The sequence below is a fragment of the Talpa europaea genome (genome assembly GCF_964194135.1).
Source record: "Talpa europaea genome assembly, chromosome: 10".
Lineage (NCBI taxonomy): Eukaryota > Metazoa > Chordata > Mammalia > Eulipotyphla > Talpidae > Talpa > Talpa europaea.
In genome coordinates this window covers 50,663,375-50,681,155 of record NC_140077.1, presented here as the reverse complement: position 1 = coordinate 50,681,155, position 17,781 = coordinate 50,663,375, and the positions used below count along the sequence as shown (strand labels likewise).

Genomic DNA, 17,781 nt, shown 5'->3' with positions numbered 1-17,781 from the left:
AATAACAGAAATATATTTTCTCAAAGGTCTAGAGACTGAACTCTAAGACCACAGTGCAAATATGGGGGAAGTCTAGTAAGTTCTTTATTTCTGATTTGAAGATGGCCGCCTTTTGATCATGTCCCTAGAGGGCTTTTCCTTGATGTGTGCAGAGATAGAGAGAAAATAGTAAATCTCTTTCTTTTCTCATAAGGTCACCCATCTTATTGGATTAGAACTGATCCACCTAGATGATCTCATTTAACCTTAATTACTTACTAAAAGTCCTATTTTCAAAAACAGCCATACTGAGGATTAAGGCATCAACATTTAATTTTTTGGTGGGTGAGGGTGGACTGGTGGGGCGCAGCTCAGTTCATAGTAGTCATGTTTATCTCACGGGGATTTTGAGTGCACTTTCTATCAAGCAGTGTTTGGCACAGGTAAGCATTCAGTAATAGGTGGCCAATACAGGATTGTTATGAGACATTAGTGCAATGAAAACGTGTCCTGATCAGTTTGAAATAAGATAAAATAATTTCAAATTTATTTTTTTTCAAATTGCATTTGATTTTAGATTGGATTCTTGCTTTCTAGTTCATCTCAAAGTCAAATAAAAAGTGATATATTTTTATTAATATATTTTTGTAAACACATAGGATGGTTTTAAATAAGCTGAAAATGAGTGATCGTTTCTTGTGCAACAAAGAATTGAGAGATTTGAGGTGAAATGGTACTAAAAATATGTTATTCTAATCCAGGAGAGAAAAGTGTATGCATCTAAATGAAAGAGAACATTTAGAATGGACATTTTAAGGGTTATTAACCCATTCACTAGTATCACCTTTTAACTTCTTTGGAGAAAATGTAGAAAGGGCAAGAGAAAGGGAGGTTTTAAAAATAAATCAATATTTAATATAGACAATCCCCCACCTTTGATTTCCTGCAGAAACCAATTTTAAAACAAAAGGTTATGGGTCATGATATTATTAAAATCTGACTTGGTAGATGACGACTGCAGAGAGATATCAAAGTCCATGTTGAACTTGTTTTAAAAAAGAAGAGGAACAATTAATTCTTTGACCTTACATATCAAGGGAAACATCAGGAGAGAATATTTCCCTTGTGAAATTGGGAAAGGAAATGAATTCTACTTGGAGGAATGGCTGGTATATGTAAATGTTTGGATTCCTCAAATGTTGGCTGGACGGCATTTTTGTTGATTTTCTTGTGATTAATTTTGGGATTAATTCTCCTAATAATTCTGTTACAATAATAGTCTAGGGAAACCATAGACTGAACATATAATAGTCTCAAAAGAGGCTAAAAATAGAACAAATAATAACCCTGGACTTCCTGTATGCATAAGATTTATTTCTATAATTGGAAAATATGCTATCCTGTTTCAGTGTGCTTCCTCTCATTAACAATGTTGGTTATGTCAAAAACCAAAACCAAAACCAAAACACTTCAAGATCCAAGAATTTCTCTTGTGTACTCCAGAACATTTAAATTCTGTAATTTGATATCCAAAGCCATCTTTATCTAGTCTTATCTCCATTTCCCCTTCTTCTTCCTTTACGACATCCTTCAAACTGAGCAATTCAGTAGTTCTGACCTGCTTGTGTTTAAAACAAAGTATTTTGTAAAGTTCGCCTTGCTTCAATTCCCCTTCATTAGACATACTTGACATAAGTGACAAGTGTCGAAGAAAAGAATCACATTGAAGGCCCATGAATTAGTCATATTCAACACAGTCCACAGCCTTCTCTCCATGTTTCTCAAACTCTTAGCAAAGGATTTGTAGAATTTCAAGAGGCTTCCAGATAGAGTAACTGATGAAATGCGTAGTACAGCAAGGTGCTCACCAGCAAATGAGAATCAGGGACCTTCTTCTCTTTTTTCATCTCTCTCTAACTCCCAGTAGCAGGCTGTGGTAGCTGTGCAACTGAATTTTTTTTTAAAGAACTTATGGAGAAAATAAAATAAAATAAAATTCTTGCATATCTAACTAATATAACGTATAAATAAGTTTTAGTTTGTTATAGACGATGCATTTGTAGCATTTGTATAGAGAATGTCATAGGTAGCATGTTTTTTTGGACCATGCATGCTTGTTAACAAAGAGCACTATGCTCCTTCTGCTTGGTTAATTTAAAAGAGAAGTTCTGAAAGAAGTTCTGGTTGTGGTGCAAATGTCTCTCCAAATCATGACTGCCTGATTTGGAATGTCCTCCTCTTGTTTCTCTGCTCATCAATATTATACCTCTATTTCAAAGGCATAGCAAGAGTTAATTTTAATTATATTTAAATTATATTTCTCTTGTGATCCAACACACAATGACTCCACTGTCTTATAGTTGTGTATAAAACAGAGGATCTCCACAGAAAAGGGAGGAGCCAGGTTCCCTGCCCCACGTACTGAGGGGTGGAAGTGAGCAATCAGGTAGGGCTAATGAAGACTTGGAGGACACACAGGAGGGGAGAAAGGTGGAGCAGAGAGATGTGAAAGGGTGCACTGGCTTCTCAATGTTGGACTTACACCAGGGACTTGGGGGTCATAGAAGGAATCAAATGGAGTTGACACAGGTTAGAAACACTTGGAAGAAACACGTGAGTGAGAGAGATATGGGGAGGCTGACAATGGAAGCCTTTATCTTAATTTGTGTTTTAATTTTCTATCTTGGGTCCCAGACATGCTTGGACTCTGTTGCCCCTTTCCTAAGGTTTCCTGCCAGAAGTTTCCTTAGATTTGTGGTGAACTTTTGGGCCCCAGCAGCCCTACTTTAGGCAACTCTATTTGACTGAACATTTACCCATGAGGAGATGGGTAACTTTGGATGTTTCATTGGGAAATTTTATCCTTTCTCTGTTCACTCTCTATGCACAATCAATTATTCAAGATCTTACACACTAGGTGTATGCTTTGTCTTTATGCAGCAGATAGCAGAATCCGTGTAGAATGTGCAAGTTACGGGTCCTGGGGTGTCTCTCAGTCTGCCTGCTAACATGTATATGTGTCTTAGCTTTTGAATCTTGCCTCTTCCATTCATTCATCTTCAGAAACTGACATTCTCTGAATCTCAGTGTATTTATAGGAGTAATAATATCCACCTCATAGGATAGTTTTTAGGACTAAATGAGACAATGTGTGTCATGGGTCTGAAATTGTATGTGCTCAGTAGATGTGAATGGCTTTGCTTTGCAGATATATTTGTGGCTACACATTAGTATCTACACTTCAAGAGGACTCTGAGGAAACAAGTTTAGAGACCGTTTCTTTAAATAACTTACAATGATTCTATTTTTAAGTGATAATTCTCAAAAATGAAACCTATTTTCAGTCTCCTAGAATCAAGGGAAGTTGTCTGTACTGTTGAGACCATCTTTCTGCCTAACTCCACAGTGCCTGTGAAGTGCTTGTCTACAGACATGATTTGCATGAGTCATTTGTTCATTGTGACCTAAAAAAGTCTGTACAATCAGGTCCCTGCCTACTCTTGACCTCTGTTGCCTGTAATTCTTTTTCACTGTGTTCATATCACAGTATTTTTCTTTCAGTTCTGGGAAAAAAACTAAGTGACTTCCTACCTCAGACCTTCACATATAAATTTCCTTTTTTGTTGTTTGTTTAAAAGATATATTTATTCATGCATACTAGCACTGGGCTACAGGCCAGAGGAGTGGGGGAGGGAGAGGATTCACCAGAGACAGAGTGGGGAACAGAACAGGCAGATTGACTGAAATACACTGCTGAGGGAAGCAGCGGTTGAGTCAGGAGAGGTTTGTTGTGCCATGTGGGGAGCTCCCTGGCTGGAGCTCGAACTCATGCTTCAGTGGCTGCGGACAGCTTCATAGTGCTGTGCCTTAACCCCTTGCGCCACCAGGGAGACCCTACATATATATTTCCCTTAAAATCTCTCTAATAAGGGACCAGGAAAAAGAATAGCTATAAGAAAGAAAATATCAAAATCAACAAACAACTATGAACCAGAGACACTCTATGGGGGTAGGGGGGGCGGGCAAAGGAGGGATTGGGGTCAAAATAAGGGGGTTGTAATTGTATGGGGAATATAAAAATAAAATTTAAATAAATTAAAAAAAAAAAAACTTTCTTCCCAACTTTTCACTTGATTTTCTCTTGCTGATAGTTCATGTCAGTTATATATGATTCCTCGAGAAAAGGTTTTGCTCCTCCAGTCTCAATGAGGCTTCCTTAATATGCGTGTTCCATATTGCTCTTCCTTTTTACGCCTGTAGATTATTGAAATTTATAGTTCTGGGCCTCCCCGGTGGCGCAGCGGTTGAGCACTGGGCTGCGAAGCTGCCCGCAGCCTCTGCAGTGAGGGTTCCATTCCCGCCTGCTGGCGAGGGTCCCACATGGCACGCAGGCCTCTCCTGTCTTGCCCGCTGCTCCCCTCAGCAGTGTACTTCGGTCCTACTGCCTGTTCTGCTCTCCGTTCTGGCTCTGGTGAATTCTCTCACCCTCCTGCTCTTCTGACTGTACCCAGTGCTTGTATAAATAAATAAATAAAAATCTTTAAAAAAAAGAAATTTATAATTCTGTGTGTCTGTGAGAGAGAGACTTAATTGTCTTCCAGCTATTCTAAGTAATACAAACATAAAGACTGTATCTGTTTGCATATCATTATACCCTTTCTTCCATTATTCCTGGTACACAGTGGGTTTCCCACACATGTTTAGTGATTTGGGAAGGCCTTAGTTGATTTACTATTCCTACTTTCTTGACACTCTTGCTGGTTTAACTAGAAATCTCTTCTTGAATTATCGTCGTACATTGAGTCTTATCAGAAATTTTGCCCAAGGAAACTAATCTTCTGTTCTCATAAATTTAATATTGATTTGCTATTATGAAACATTTAATATTTAAAGGTAAAACTTTAGCAGCTAATTATTTGAAGGTTTACCATAGGTTTTTTTTTTTAGAAAGAATAACTTATTTTTTATTTTTTTAATATTTTAGTTTATATAATTCTTACATCATTTTTTATTTGTGCACAATGCATGCATTTTCATTTTGTTTATATTCCCCATACAATTGCACCCCCCCCCTTATTTTGACCCTAATCCTTCCTCTCCCGCCACCCCCCCACCCATCGCAGTGTGTCTCTTATTTTTAGTTGCTTATTGATTTTGATTTTTACTTTGTATTAATTAGTCTTTTTCCTGGTCCCTTATTTAGGTTTTCTAAATTTCTGCTATGAGTGAGACCATCCGGTATTTTTCTTTTTCTTTCTGACTTATTTCGCTGAGCATGATCCCTTCCAGCTCCATCCATGTTGCTGCAAACTGCATGTTGTGTTTATCTTTTTGATTGCTGAGTAATATTCCATGGTGTACATGTACCACATCTTCTTGATCCAGTCATCTATTTTTGGGCATTTGGGTTGTTTCCATAGCTTAGCTATTGTAAATAGTGCTGCTATAAACATAGGGGTGCAGGTGCTCTTTGGAAATAATATTTCTGTGTCCTTTGGGTAAATACCTAAGAGTGCAATTGCTGGATCATATGGAAGCTCTATGTTTAGTAGGTCAAGAAATCTCCACACAGCTCTCCATAGTGGTTGGACCAGTTTGCACTCCCACCAGCAGTGCAGGAGCGTTCCTTTTTCTCCACAACCTCGCCAACATTTGTTGTTGCTAGTTTTTTAAATATGTGCCATTCTCACCAGTGTAAGATGGTGTCTCATTGTAGTTTTGATTTGCATTTCCCTGATTACAAGTGATGTTGAACATTTTTTCATATGCCTGTTGGCCATTTGCATTTCCTCTTTGGAGAAGTTTCTTTTTAGCTCTTCTACCCATTTTTTGACTGGATTATTTTCTTTGTTTTTGTTGAGTCTCATCAGCTCTTTGTAGATTTTTGTGATCAGTCCTTTATCATTCGTGTTGTGTGCAAAAATTTTCTCCCAGTCGGTGGGGTTTCTCATTGTTACCATAGTTTTGATCATTCATTATTGGTGCAATCTGTTTTTGAAATCAAGTAGAGTATGAATTATAAAAAATTAAAACCTAAACCTGAATCCACCTTTTTCTGTGTAATTAATCTAATTGTATGCCCTTTCTTAGGTGCTTCAAAATAATTTTACTCTAGTCTATGGCTAATGTATCAGAAATAAACAAGTTGTCAAGCCCAAGAACTTTATATGAAGACTAGTACTATAGAGGGTTCTAACCCACTCAGAAATAACTAAAACAAGTTTCTGGATACTTACAGAAGTGAGATACACTATTCATAGACTAACAAAAATGGTGAACATGATTAAGTGAATAAATATGTCCAAGTGGGAAATTTTAATAAAATTCTAATATCCTGTTACTACAGAGCTACTTGTCCTTAGAAGTTTATTAGAATTACAAATAACACTATCCTATCTGAATACAGAAGGTGCCAGCATTAATTCTTTAATGCCAAATTACTTGCTCACCCATTTTTTTTAAATTGAAATCTTTCCAAAAATAATCTTTCCACAGAATTTTATTTAGTTTTTCTTCAAGTCCAAAGCCCTCAGCTAACCCTCCAATTCTCTCTGAAGTAAACAGCTGGAGCATTACCTTGTTTATGTACTTATTTATTAATCAAATATATACATATTTAGATATTTACTACATAGATTTACAAATCAAATATATATGTATATATTTACTAATATATTTACTATATTTTCAAATACCTCCTAGATACTGCTCAGGGTTCTTCAATAGCTGTACTTAGTTTTTTCATTCCATTCATTTCATGCTCAAATAAAATAATATTTATCATATGCAGTTGTCATTTCAGCAAATTATAATGATTTTCACAAAATGATTGTGTCATGACATTTAGCAATTTAGCCCTGAAATGGATTATATTTACTGTGACTCATCATTAGTCTAGAATTAGGATTCAGTTTTCCACTTTCAAAAAATGACAGTTATTGTATTCTTATTGAAAGAGTTGCATTCATTCATTTTAGTAACATAACAATTTAAACAAGCAAATACGAGAAAACCTACCTAGAATACCACCCCTACCCTGTTTAATTCTGCTTTCTGGAAACAAAGAGAATTTTAGTCCTCTAATCATATGCATAAATCTAAAAACAGATAAAATGTAAGGGGAGCAAAAATAATATTCCAACATTAATATGAATCATGATTTTATTTATATTTCATTTCTCGCTTTTTCCTATTCCACAAAGTCAGAGTGTGGTTGTAAGGACACCAAACCCAAGTTTAAAATCTCACAATATGCAGCCTTAAGTGTCCTCAATACAATTTCTGGAGCACTTTGTAATGATAGAACTATTTTCATGGAAATCAAGAAACTAGGTCAAGATACTCTTTCAGGAGTGCCTAGATCCTATCTAACAACTTTAGGATAGTCTGCACTCCTTATCTGTAGACTGGTTTCTCTAAATGGGCCTTAACATCCCAATTTCCATCTGGACTGCCTAGCAGGGGTTTTCTACTAGTACCCAGGGGGAAGGGCGACCCATATGATAGCCTCAATATTTCACTGTTGTCTCTGCAACCCCTCAAAATACACCCAGTGTTCTTGCAGAACATAAAACCCCTGGCCACCTGCCAAGTCACTAATCCAACCCAGTCACCTCCAATTTCTCTTCTTAACTAGCATGTGCCTTATAGCCACCTTTCTTCCCAGAGTCCTTTGCTTGTAACTGCCCACTGTGGGGGGAGGGGGAAGGTCACAACTAAATGGCCACTAGTTCATGAGAATTCACCCCCCTAATTAAATGTGTATGTTCTAATAGGTGCCAAAGACAAATGATGGGTTGGTTTTATCCCTCATCTTATTGGGGAGCAGACTAACAATAAGAACCAAAGACTCAGGGAGGATCTTCTTTTCACTTCAAAACTCTTGAGGAATGCCTGCATTTAAGTTTTGTACAGAATACTTCTGAGGATGGATATTAAAGAGCCTTAATTCTAATTTTCAAAGTTGGTTCTTTGTTGTCTATTAAAAAAAAAAAGCCATTTTCCCAAACTACGATATAAACTAGTAGCGCAATTACTGCTATGTACCTCACTTAATCTGAAAACTTTCCAGGTTTATATCTAAAGCAAGAACAAGCTTGACTAAAATTGCAGTTGCTTATATTCAGACTTTAGCAGTTATGCTCCAGTGTGACTGAACTAGTCATAGGAACAAAATATGCATTAATTTTAGAATCTACATGATATTTTTCTCATAAAGTTTCTGAGGCACAGAAAATCATGACATCTTCCTAAATGAATTGTTTCCAGCTGAAACTCTTATACTGCCATCACGAAATCTCCACCTGAAAAGCCCTTCTCCCCACTCTTGTATCACCACCAGCTACTTCAAAGGTCAGTACATAAATCTCTTACCTGAGATATTTTCTAAGTCTAACAAGCCTGCCTTACTGTTTATCTCTTTATTCTGCACCCTTTGTGCACCTCAGACTAATTTGTGGAAAATGATTTGTTCTCTGAGTGCTGTTTTCTCCTGTTCTCATTTAACTGCTTGCATTTTATATCCCTTCAAGAACATTATCATAGCACCTTGTAAAATAAATGCTTGTTTAATGAATAAATGTACTTAAACACTAATGACTACAGGAATTTTAATGCTCTCTGAGAGGATACAATGCATTATGGATACTATGTATGTAATATTTTTACATTCTATGAAAGAAAATGGGATTTATTTTTGTACCATAGAGAGACTGGGTCTTACTTGTGTTTTTACTTCATGACAACCTAGACTTCTTTTCCCTCTTGTTTTCTTTTACATCCTGTTTTTGGCTTTTCAAGGATGTCTGTTTGTGCAAGAGTGTCTCTGGGCCATGTTTAAGTGTAGAATTAACTTTTCTGTGTTCTGTTCTAAGCCAAATCATCCACTGTTTATTAGCAGGTCATCTGAGATTTACCTATTCCATTATGAAAAAAAAAAAAAAACTTGGATAGTTTCTCCACTAGATTAAATACTTGACCTTAAAAATGTGTGCATTTGTACTATCCACAGACACAACTCAATTTCATTATTGAATGCTGAGCACAACAAATTAGCAGATGTACCTCAATGCTGGCTTGGAAAAGCTTCTCCAGCCACTAAACCTTGGCTATTTACTTCCTTGTTTGCAAGTAGGAGCAAGAATAGGACCATTAGATTTATTGTGAGGTGTGTATGAAGTGCTGCATACAATGCAAATGCCTCACTCAGTAAGGGAGTGGTCACTAGAGGCTATGAATTGTGTTTGTGATTTAATTTTACTAGTTGTGTCCTTGCATCACTCTAGAATAGTGTCCTCATCATGAAATGCTATAAAAATGAAAACTAATTCATAGGATCATTATGAGAATTTCATGAGATAATGGATGTAAGGCAAACATGGACCATTGTTAGCACTCAGTAATTGGTAACTGTTACCACTTTCATTATCACCATCACATTCACTATTATCCTCTGCACTATTATTAAAACACTCAAAATATGGCATAGCCAATTTATTTGGAGGCTATTCCAGGTGGATTAAACCAATGTGTCAGACAGGAGGGTCAAACAGGGAAATGAGAAAGCAAAGGAATATTCCAGGATGTGACAAGGGCTAGCAATATCCATGACTACTAATTTTTGTTCTAATAAGTGTACAACATTTAGTTGTACAACAGCCATGTCTCTAAGGTTAGTTAGATAAATTGAAGGTAAAAAATAACTCCCTTCTCTAAAGAACTATGGTATAAGTTTATATTCAGAAAAAAAGGAATAAAATCAATCTCCAACCTGGCATTTTATATTAACAATCTCTACATCCCTAATATTATTTCAATGTGACTTTCAAAGAAAGTCCTTTTTTTGATTCCTGCATATAAAACTTTATTTTAAAAACTGGTTTTCTGTAACAAGAAGATTTATACACCCAGGTCTAACTCTCCTGATACCAGTACTTCAGAGGAATATCCAGAGTAATGAGGGACATGCACGCAGGGAGAATAAACCTTGATGTAGAGGTGAATTTTCCATTGTTGGAATAAAAGTTAAACTCTTCAAATTTGTCCAGATGTTGTATGCATAATAATGTCACTACCATGAGAAGAACCATATGAAATATAGAGGTAGGGACAAATTTATACTGACTTCTGAGAGCTAACCATAATAATTTTTACTTTGTTTTTCTCCCTGCCAAGTATAAAGATCTATAAAATATTATAGTCTTAATTTCAATTCTAATTTGTCTCAATTGAACATACTCATCAAGAAAGTATGGACCTCATGCAATGGTTCAATTTCCTAGGGGTCTCATTATAAATACAGACATCATTATTCTTTGATTCAAATCCATAATGAAATAAAGAAAGAAAATGTGATTTCTTGGGAGTGAAGCACTGTACTAATTCAAGATAGGAAAAGATTCTTATTTCTAAATTATGGCTTGAATCACTAAAAAACACAGATATCTGCTAGTAACATTCAATGTATGCTTCCCAAAGGGATGTAAAGTTAAGTCACCCTTTCAAATTGAGTTCAAGGCACAGGATATAAAACGGGCATGTGAAGGTAATGACCTTCATAAAATTATAGACACTACAAACAGGGTTGATAACTCCAGTGCACAGTGGAAAGTGTTACAACTGAACATTTTTGAAGAGATTTCAAGAAATCTGGACAGTAATTGTTAACAAGGAGAGAAATAGTCTATTTGCTGGGGTGAATTTCCAGTGGCCAAGCTGGCTATCTGGAGATGACAGATTCTTCTTAAAAATACCCCCATTTTATCCCCATTGACATAAAAAAATGATCAGTAGAAGAGAGCTTCCATTTCCCAACTTTGATTCTGGAAATTTGGTAAATAATTTCTGAAATTTCAGAAATAATTTGGGTGGATATTGGCCCATTTTATCAAATGCTATACAGTTACATCACACAAAGATAGACACTTTTCAAAACTTGATCAATACCAGCCTTCATATGGTATCTGTCAAGTCTAACTTTTTCATTTTCTGTTGCTGAAACTTCTATAGGCAGTTGAGTAATCAAAACAGATTTCACTGAATTTTTAAAATTTGGCATGAATTTGAAATCATTTCAAGATAGAATTGTTTCTGTAGTCAATTGGGAGCCACCCAGACATTTCCTAACACACAGTGTTCCAAATGAGATACGGTAAAGATAGAAAAGTTAGAAAGCATTTTTCACATGGAGGCGAGGGAGCATGAGGAAGAGAAGAGACAGAGGCAAGAGTGAAAAAGAAAGTCAGTATTTATCTGTGTTCTGGGAGTACTTCAGAAATATTCCACAGTGGGGCCTCCCTGGTGGTGCAAGGGGTTAAGACGCAGCACTATGAAGCTATCTGCAGCCACTGCAGCATGAGTTCGATCCCCAGCCAGGGAGATACCCACATGGCACAGCAGATCTCTCTGGTCTCACCCTCAGCAGTGTATTTCAGTCAGTCTGCCTGTTGTGCTCCCCACTTTGTCTCTGGTGAATCCTCTTACCCCTCACACACACACACCTCTGGCCTGTACCTGTGTCCTTATATGCATAAATAAATAAATATTTAAAAAAAAGTCCCAAAGCATACTTCACTTTCCCCCACCCCCCTCGCCCACCCTCTCTTGCATTTTTCCCTCTCCCTAGCTCTTAGGCAACTGGCTTCTCTTCTCTCACAGACTCAGTTCAAAGTCACCTCTCCTGTGAGGCCTCTCTGACAACCTGGTGGAACCTTCCACTAATACTCCATCCCTCTTGTGACCCACACCACTTAGCCTTCTGAGTTCTGATCACTCATTTGTTTACATGCTTTCTCTTACTTATGGTAACTCGCTGTTTAAGCTTTACTTTTTATTTATTTTCTGAGTCCCAGGACTAAAATCTGATTTCTTTCTTGGCAGAATTTTACCTGTTTCTTTAACCTCCATATACTTGGCCCTCAAACAATGTCTAAAATACATTAGACATTTCATATGTTTTTGCTGAATGAAGAGTGATAAAGTTCTGTACTTCCTCCAGAACCATCTGCTCAAGCTTCTCAATATGCACCTCCCTGGTCCTTTATCTTCACAGTCATTGCACTCCTTCTATGTCCAACCTACCATCCTTCCTGCTGTGGATCAAATGCTGTAAAGTCTCTGTCTCCTTGCATCCTTCCCCTTCTAAATTGTTCAAGATTGCAACTGTAACAGCGGAACTTAGTGTCTTAATATCCCTACTCTCCCAGTTGCCAACTCAGTGATTCCCAGGTAAAATAATTTAAGAACTCTATGCCTTAGTTTCTTCAGTTAAAAATGGGAAAAAACAGAAACAGAAAATAATTACAGCTGCTATTAGAATCAAGTGGGATAATCTTTGTAGAACTCTGGATGAGCCTGAGCATAGCAAATGCTAACTATTTGTACTGATTCCTAGTTCCACACATGTAAGCATTAAATCAAATGCTACCTTTATTTATTTATTTATTTATTTATTTTTAAAAAGATTTATTTATTTATACAAGTACTGGGTACAGTCAGAAGTGCGGGAGGGTGAGAAAATTCACCAGAGCGAGAGCGGGGAACAGAACAGGCAGACTGACGAAATACATTGCTGAGGAGAGCAGCGGGCAAGGCAGGAGAGGTCTGTTGTGCCATGTGGGACCCTTGCTGGCGGCCGGGGATCAAACCAGCGCTGCATAGGCTGCGGGCAGCTTCGCAGCTGAGCGTTCAACCACTGCGCCACCAGAGGAGGCCCACTACTACCTTTTATTTTAACGTGTCAGGTATGTTTGTTTTCTGTTTCTTCTGCCTGATCACACAGTGTTTAGCCTAGCATTGTTCCTCTTTATTAGGCAATTCAGCAAATTGAAATTAAGAGAGGAAAAGCAAAAAAGAGAGAACTATGAAAGGTGGCTACATTGGTAAGGTATTTTATTAACTCAGTTTTATTCCCCTGTATTTTTGAAATTCTGATAGAAAAAAAAAGTTCAATGTTTGAAATTCTATGTGTTTTTTGCCAATAAATTCAACTGAAATTCCTACTTAATCTCAGATAATGCCTGTTTTCAAATGAACAGGCTTCAAACTTGTCACAATTTTCTCTAGCCCTGAGGAATATTTTATCAATATTAACTGGAAAGCAACAAAAATAGTATCTTATATTTGACTTAAATAGTAATTTACAAATCCATTGGATTGTTGCCCAGACAATAGAAAATAAAGTCAAGAAAAAAAAATAAAACAAAATGATACTAATTTCTGTTTTACAGAAAAGTGAATGTGCAGGTGAAATAAATACTAAGCAAAAGAGCAATTTCCACTTGCACACATTTATTGGATTTAACAAGGCATGTGTTGTTGGCTCACCCCCATGTCCTATAGGAGTCCAACGAATTAAACTTCTCCAACTGGCAAGTTACTAGTGTTGACATAATGTTGCTGTGTCCCTGGACAGCTGAGCTCAGCATCTCTAGTTCCACTTTTCCTTTCCAGGGGATAGCTAAAGAAACATTCTTTGGACAAGTGTAATATGCTTGCTATGTTTCAAGAAATTTCGTTCACATTTCCTCTATAGCCCTGTTCACTGTTCCAAGATTTCTGTAGGTTTGATTTATTTGGGTTCAGGTGTAAATTTTAGTAAAAAAAAAAAAAAGAACAATGAACAAGTTTCAGATTAGCCTGGAATAGTCCAAAGGAGGCTTATGGATCTGATGTTCCAGGAAAGAAATGTACACTTCATTTGTGTATGCTTGGTCTACCATTCGGTGATATTTGATTGATTTCAATATGGAATAGTTTCTTTTTCTTCTTCTTGATTATGAAGAGATGATGTATTCAATTGATACAAAGGGTAATTCTTTTAAAAATAGATTTTTTTTTAAAAATAAGACCATGATCTACATAATTCTTTAACTTTATTCTCCTGAATCATGGATAACCCTCCAGTCCAGTAGCTAAAATCTAACTCATTATTTTTAACACCAGCAAAATACTCTACATTGGAGATATATAACAATTTTTCAATAATTCTATTGATGGTTAATTGGGTTGCTTTCAGCTTTATTTTCCATTAACAAGAGGGAAATTAATATTTTTGTACATATTCCCTCTCATATTACTTCTCATTCTAAAAGGTAGGTTCCAAAATGGAAGACCAATGGAAGAAAAGGTATACCCATGTATCTATAGCTATTGAGAAAAGCATATAAGTCAATACATATTAACCTTGTTTTTTTATCCCATAATTCTAGATTTTCTGAAGGGAATGTTTTTATTACTCAAAAACAATAAAAAATTGTGCCTAGCTTTATTCAGAAAGCTTCATCACAGAAGTGAAATAGGCTAGGGCCTCCTCTGGTGGTGCAGCGTTTGAGCGCTCGGCTGTGAAGCTGCCCACAGCCTCTGCAGTGCTGGTTCCATCCCAGGCTGTGGGCAAGGGTCCCACATGCCACGCAGACCTCTCCTGCTGTGCCCGCTGCTCCCCTCAGCAGTGTATTTCGTCAGTCTGTCTGTTCTGTTCCCCGCTCTGGCTCTGGTGAATTCTCTCACCCTCCTGCACTTCTGATTGTACCCAGTGCTTGTATAAATAATAAATAAATCTTTAAAAAAAAAAAGAAGTGAAATAGGCTCAACATCAAACTCTTAAATTGCTGCCATACTATTTCAAGGATATTACCTTTTTTAATTTAGCATTCCATCTTTTGATTTTTTCCCCTCAAAATTATGACACAATAGCATGTGGACTTTCTCCCATAAAAAATTATCATATTTTCTAATTCAGTGGTATTGGGTAAAACAAAGCATTACTAATCACATTTCTATTTACATCATTTCTAAAGACTCAGCTGTTCCTGAAATTTTGTAAAGAACTAAATCTATCAACTTTTTTTTCTTTTCTTACTTTCAAATATTAGCCTAGATATTCAACCAGTAAGATTGTTTTTGATTGATGCTGTAACTTACTACATATATCATGGACCTCTTCTGAAAGAAAAGTGAGGATTATTTTCTACTTTTTTTGACTCTGAACTAATGGTTTATTGGTCAGTCCGTCAAGTAAATTTGATTTGTACAGACATAAACTGTGTCCAATTGACACTGACTATAGTTCAATAAGAAAAAGAAAAATCTTAGGATGTAGAAAACACACTCCTTTTTAAGTCATTGACCAACATATATTATTTCTTTTAATGCTCTAATGACCTATGAAATTAGTATTTACAGGTGAGGCAACTGAAGCTCAGAGAGATTAAGTAACTTGTGCAAACACCTTACAGCAAATAAGTAGGAAAACTCATATTTTATTCCATTATCTTTTTGATTTCATGTTTTTAATCATGAAAGTTTTTTCTCAAATTGTATTAGTTTGTCAATGTTTACATATTTATATACCTTTCGGGGGTAGATTTTCAAACACTCCCCCCGCCCATACATGCACATGTCTCACTCACCCTACACCAAAACTACCCTGTTAATGTCCTACCCTTTTCCTCCTCCATCCACTTTTTCCTCCCCCTTGTGGCTTCTGGAAACTAGTATCTATCTGGTTTTAAAGTCACACTCTAAACACAAAGTTGTCCCCAGCTCTCTGTTTAAGTTTACACATTCACCATCAGCCATCCTGTTGTATCTTGATTGCAAGTCACACATCAGTCTGAATGAGCTGATGATATAGACCTGAAAGTAAAGTTCCTTTGGCTACACTATTTCTATACAACTGGAGTGGGATTTTGACTTAACCTGAGCTAAGGCTTCTGGCAAGGAGATGGGATATTTCAGGTCCTGCTAAGTTGGTCCATCTTCTAAAGTTGGCATTTCTCTCAGAAACTCTGGTGGTTGGTGGCAGATCTACTTTACATGGAATATTTTTCAGCCTCAGTCTTCATGCTCCTGTTTTTAAAGAAATTTCTAACCTGGCATATTAGAATTACTTGGTAAAAACTAACTCAATCTCATATGACCTGCTGGATGAACACTTTTCTCTCTTCTGTTTCTTTAACCCTATGGTTTATTTAGAAAGTGAATACTGCTTTCTTTGAAATTTCCAAATGGCACATTACAAATACCTCACATCTCTCCTGCTTAATAAGTTGTTCATGGGGTGAGGAGGAGGGGCGGTAACATTCCAAGGTTCCTTGTAGGAAGTAAGTATTCTACTTGAATAAATTTTTCAGTGACATTCTAGGCATCTTCAATAGTGGAAAATTTAAGAAAGCACCATCATAAGATAACAGTCTCTTCCTTGAACTGTCATAAAATTCACAGCTTTTTCTAGCTTTATATATAAAACTACACAAAAATTTGGTATATTTTTGTATGTTTTTTTTTTTTTCCCTGTGCCTGATCCCTAACTACAGTATCACAGTGTATGTAATTCTTGGATTGGCTAATCCTGCTTTTTTTTTTTTTTTCATTCTCATAGCATTAGATGTTTTAAAAATATTGGGGTATATAAAAACAGTCACATTTTTTAAAAACAATATATGGAGAGGCTTACTTAAAGAAATTTGGGGTGAAAATCTACTAGAACTTACAGGAATGGAGGCTTTTTGTAATTGGCAAGAGAACCATTTTCTCAATTCTTCTATTGCCATTCAGGTCAAATAAAGTACTGTGCAGAGCCTGTAGTTCTTGCACGTTATGGTTAAGTCAGAACCACCGCTTGCTGGTCCCTCTAATAGCGTTGCAATCATCTTTGACAAGACAGGTTGTTAACCAAACCCCAAAGCTACACATCCCAGGCACCTGAAGCTGGGGCCATGCCTGAGCGCACCCTCTGGCCTGGGATGGAAGGAAAGGAAGTGGGCTGGAAACCAAAGACAGGTGAGGATTCTTGCCCTGGGAGCTGCCTGAATTGCAAAAGTCTTGCAAAAGTTACTGATACCCTTTGAGGGTCATTCCCACAACTGCATGCACACATAGTAACCCGTGCACACCCCCTAGCCCCAAATTCAGAAAGCAGGGTAATGACACCCTTCTTGCCCCCAAGAACCCCCTCTTTGGAGGAACTTTCTGCAGAGCAAGCAAGCACTTCCCTTCTTTTCTCTCGTCCTCCAAATTTCCAAACCTGGAACTGGATGACGTTTGGCTGCCGCTGCGTTGACTGATGGAGCCTTCCCAGAGTTGCACTGGGACCCTGAGCTAGTCCCCGCATGCCCAAGAGACGCTCAAGCTTCTCACGCTCCCTCGAAGCTTCCAGACACCACAAAGGGGGAGAGGGGTCCGAATCCGCGTAAAGAATCGGCTGGTTTCGGGGAGATGAACTCTTGAGCTGTCTGCTAATGTCCCAGGTGACTGCACCAGGGACATCGCAAACCCTCCCTTTCCCGGGTGCGCTCACCATTTGTAGCCTCTGCCGCGCTTGAACTTGAGGGTGAGCGCAGTCTCTAGAAAGAGCAAGAGGTTGAGCAGCGCCAGCAGCCAGTACAGCGGCTCCTTCTTCACCACGGTCACTCGCCAGACCCCAACCAAAGAGTGCAGCACGAACAGCAGCCGGGTGGCCAGGGCATTGAGCAGGACCAGTCCCTCCATACCAGCCGGCGCGCTCTGCCCGCGGCCACTTGCCGGCGCCCGGCAGATCAGCCCCGAGCACTGGAGCCCGCCCGTGGGCGGAAGCGTGACAGCTCCGGGACCGACCTGCCGCTGCTGTGGTCTCTCCTCGCCCTCCCGTAGAACAGGAGCGAGCAGCTCGCCCCTCCCCCCAACTTCCTGAGACCTCTTCAAAGAGGGGTGACTCTAAACCCTGCTTTTCCAGACTGCTGGGCTTTCCAAGGCGTCTAGGGCTGTGCCTCCGGGTCTCCTGGGCGTTATTTTCCAGCCAGCGCTGCTCATCCCCCTTCCAATCCG

The 17,781-nt window shown here is 37.9% G+C and overlaps 1 protein-coding gene across 1 annotated transcript in view; it reads right to left on the bottom strand.

Moving 5' to 3' along the window:
* TMEM26 (transmembrane protein 26) overlaps window positions 1–17,590 on the bottom strand; it is a gene marked incomplete at its 3' end in the record, with an annotated part of 43,198 nt that extends 25,608 nt beyond the window's left edge. The window contains exon 1 of the mRNA XM_084245806.1: window positions 17,276–17,590. Coding sequence (XP_084101932.1) covers window positions 17,276–17,466 — 191 coding nt within the window. The 5' untranslated portion in view covers window positions 17,467–17,590. The remainder of the gene's footprint in view (window positions 1–17,275) is intronic.
* Between the last annotated feature and the right edge of the window lie 191 nt (window positions 17,591–17,781).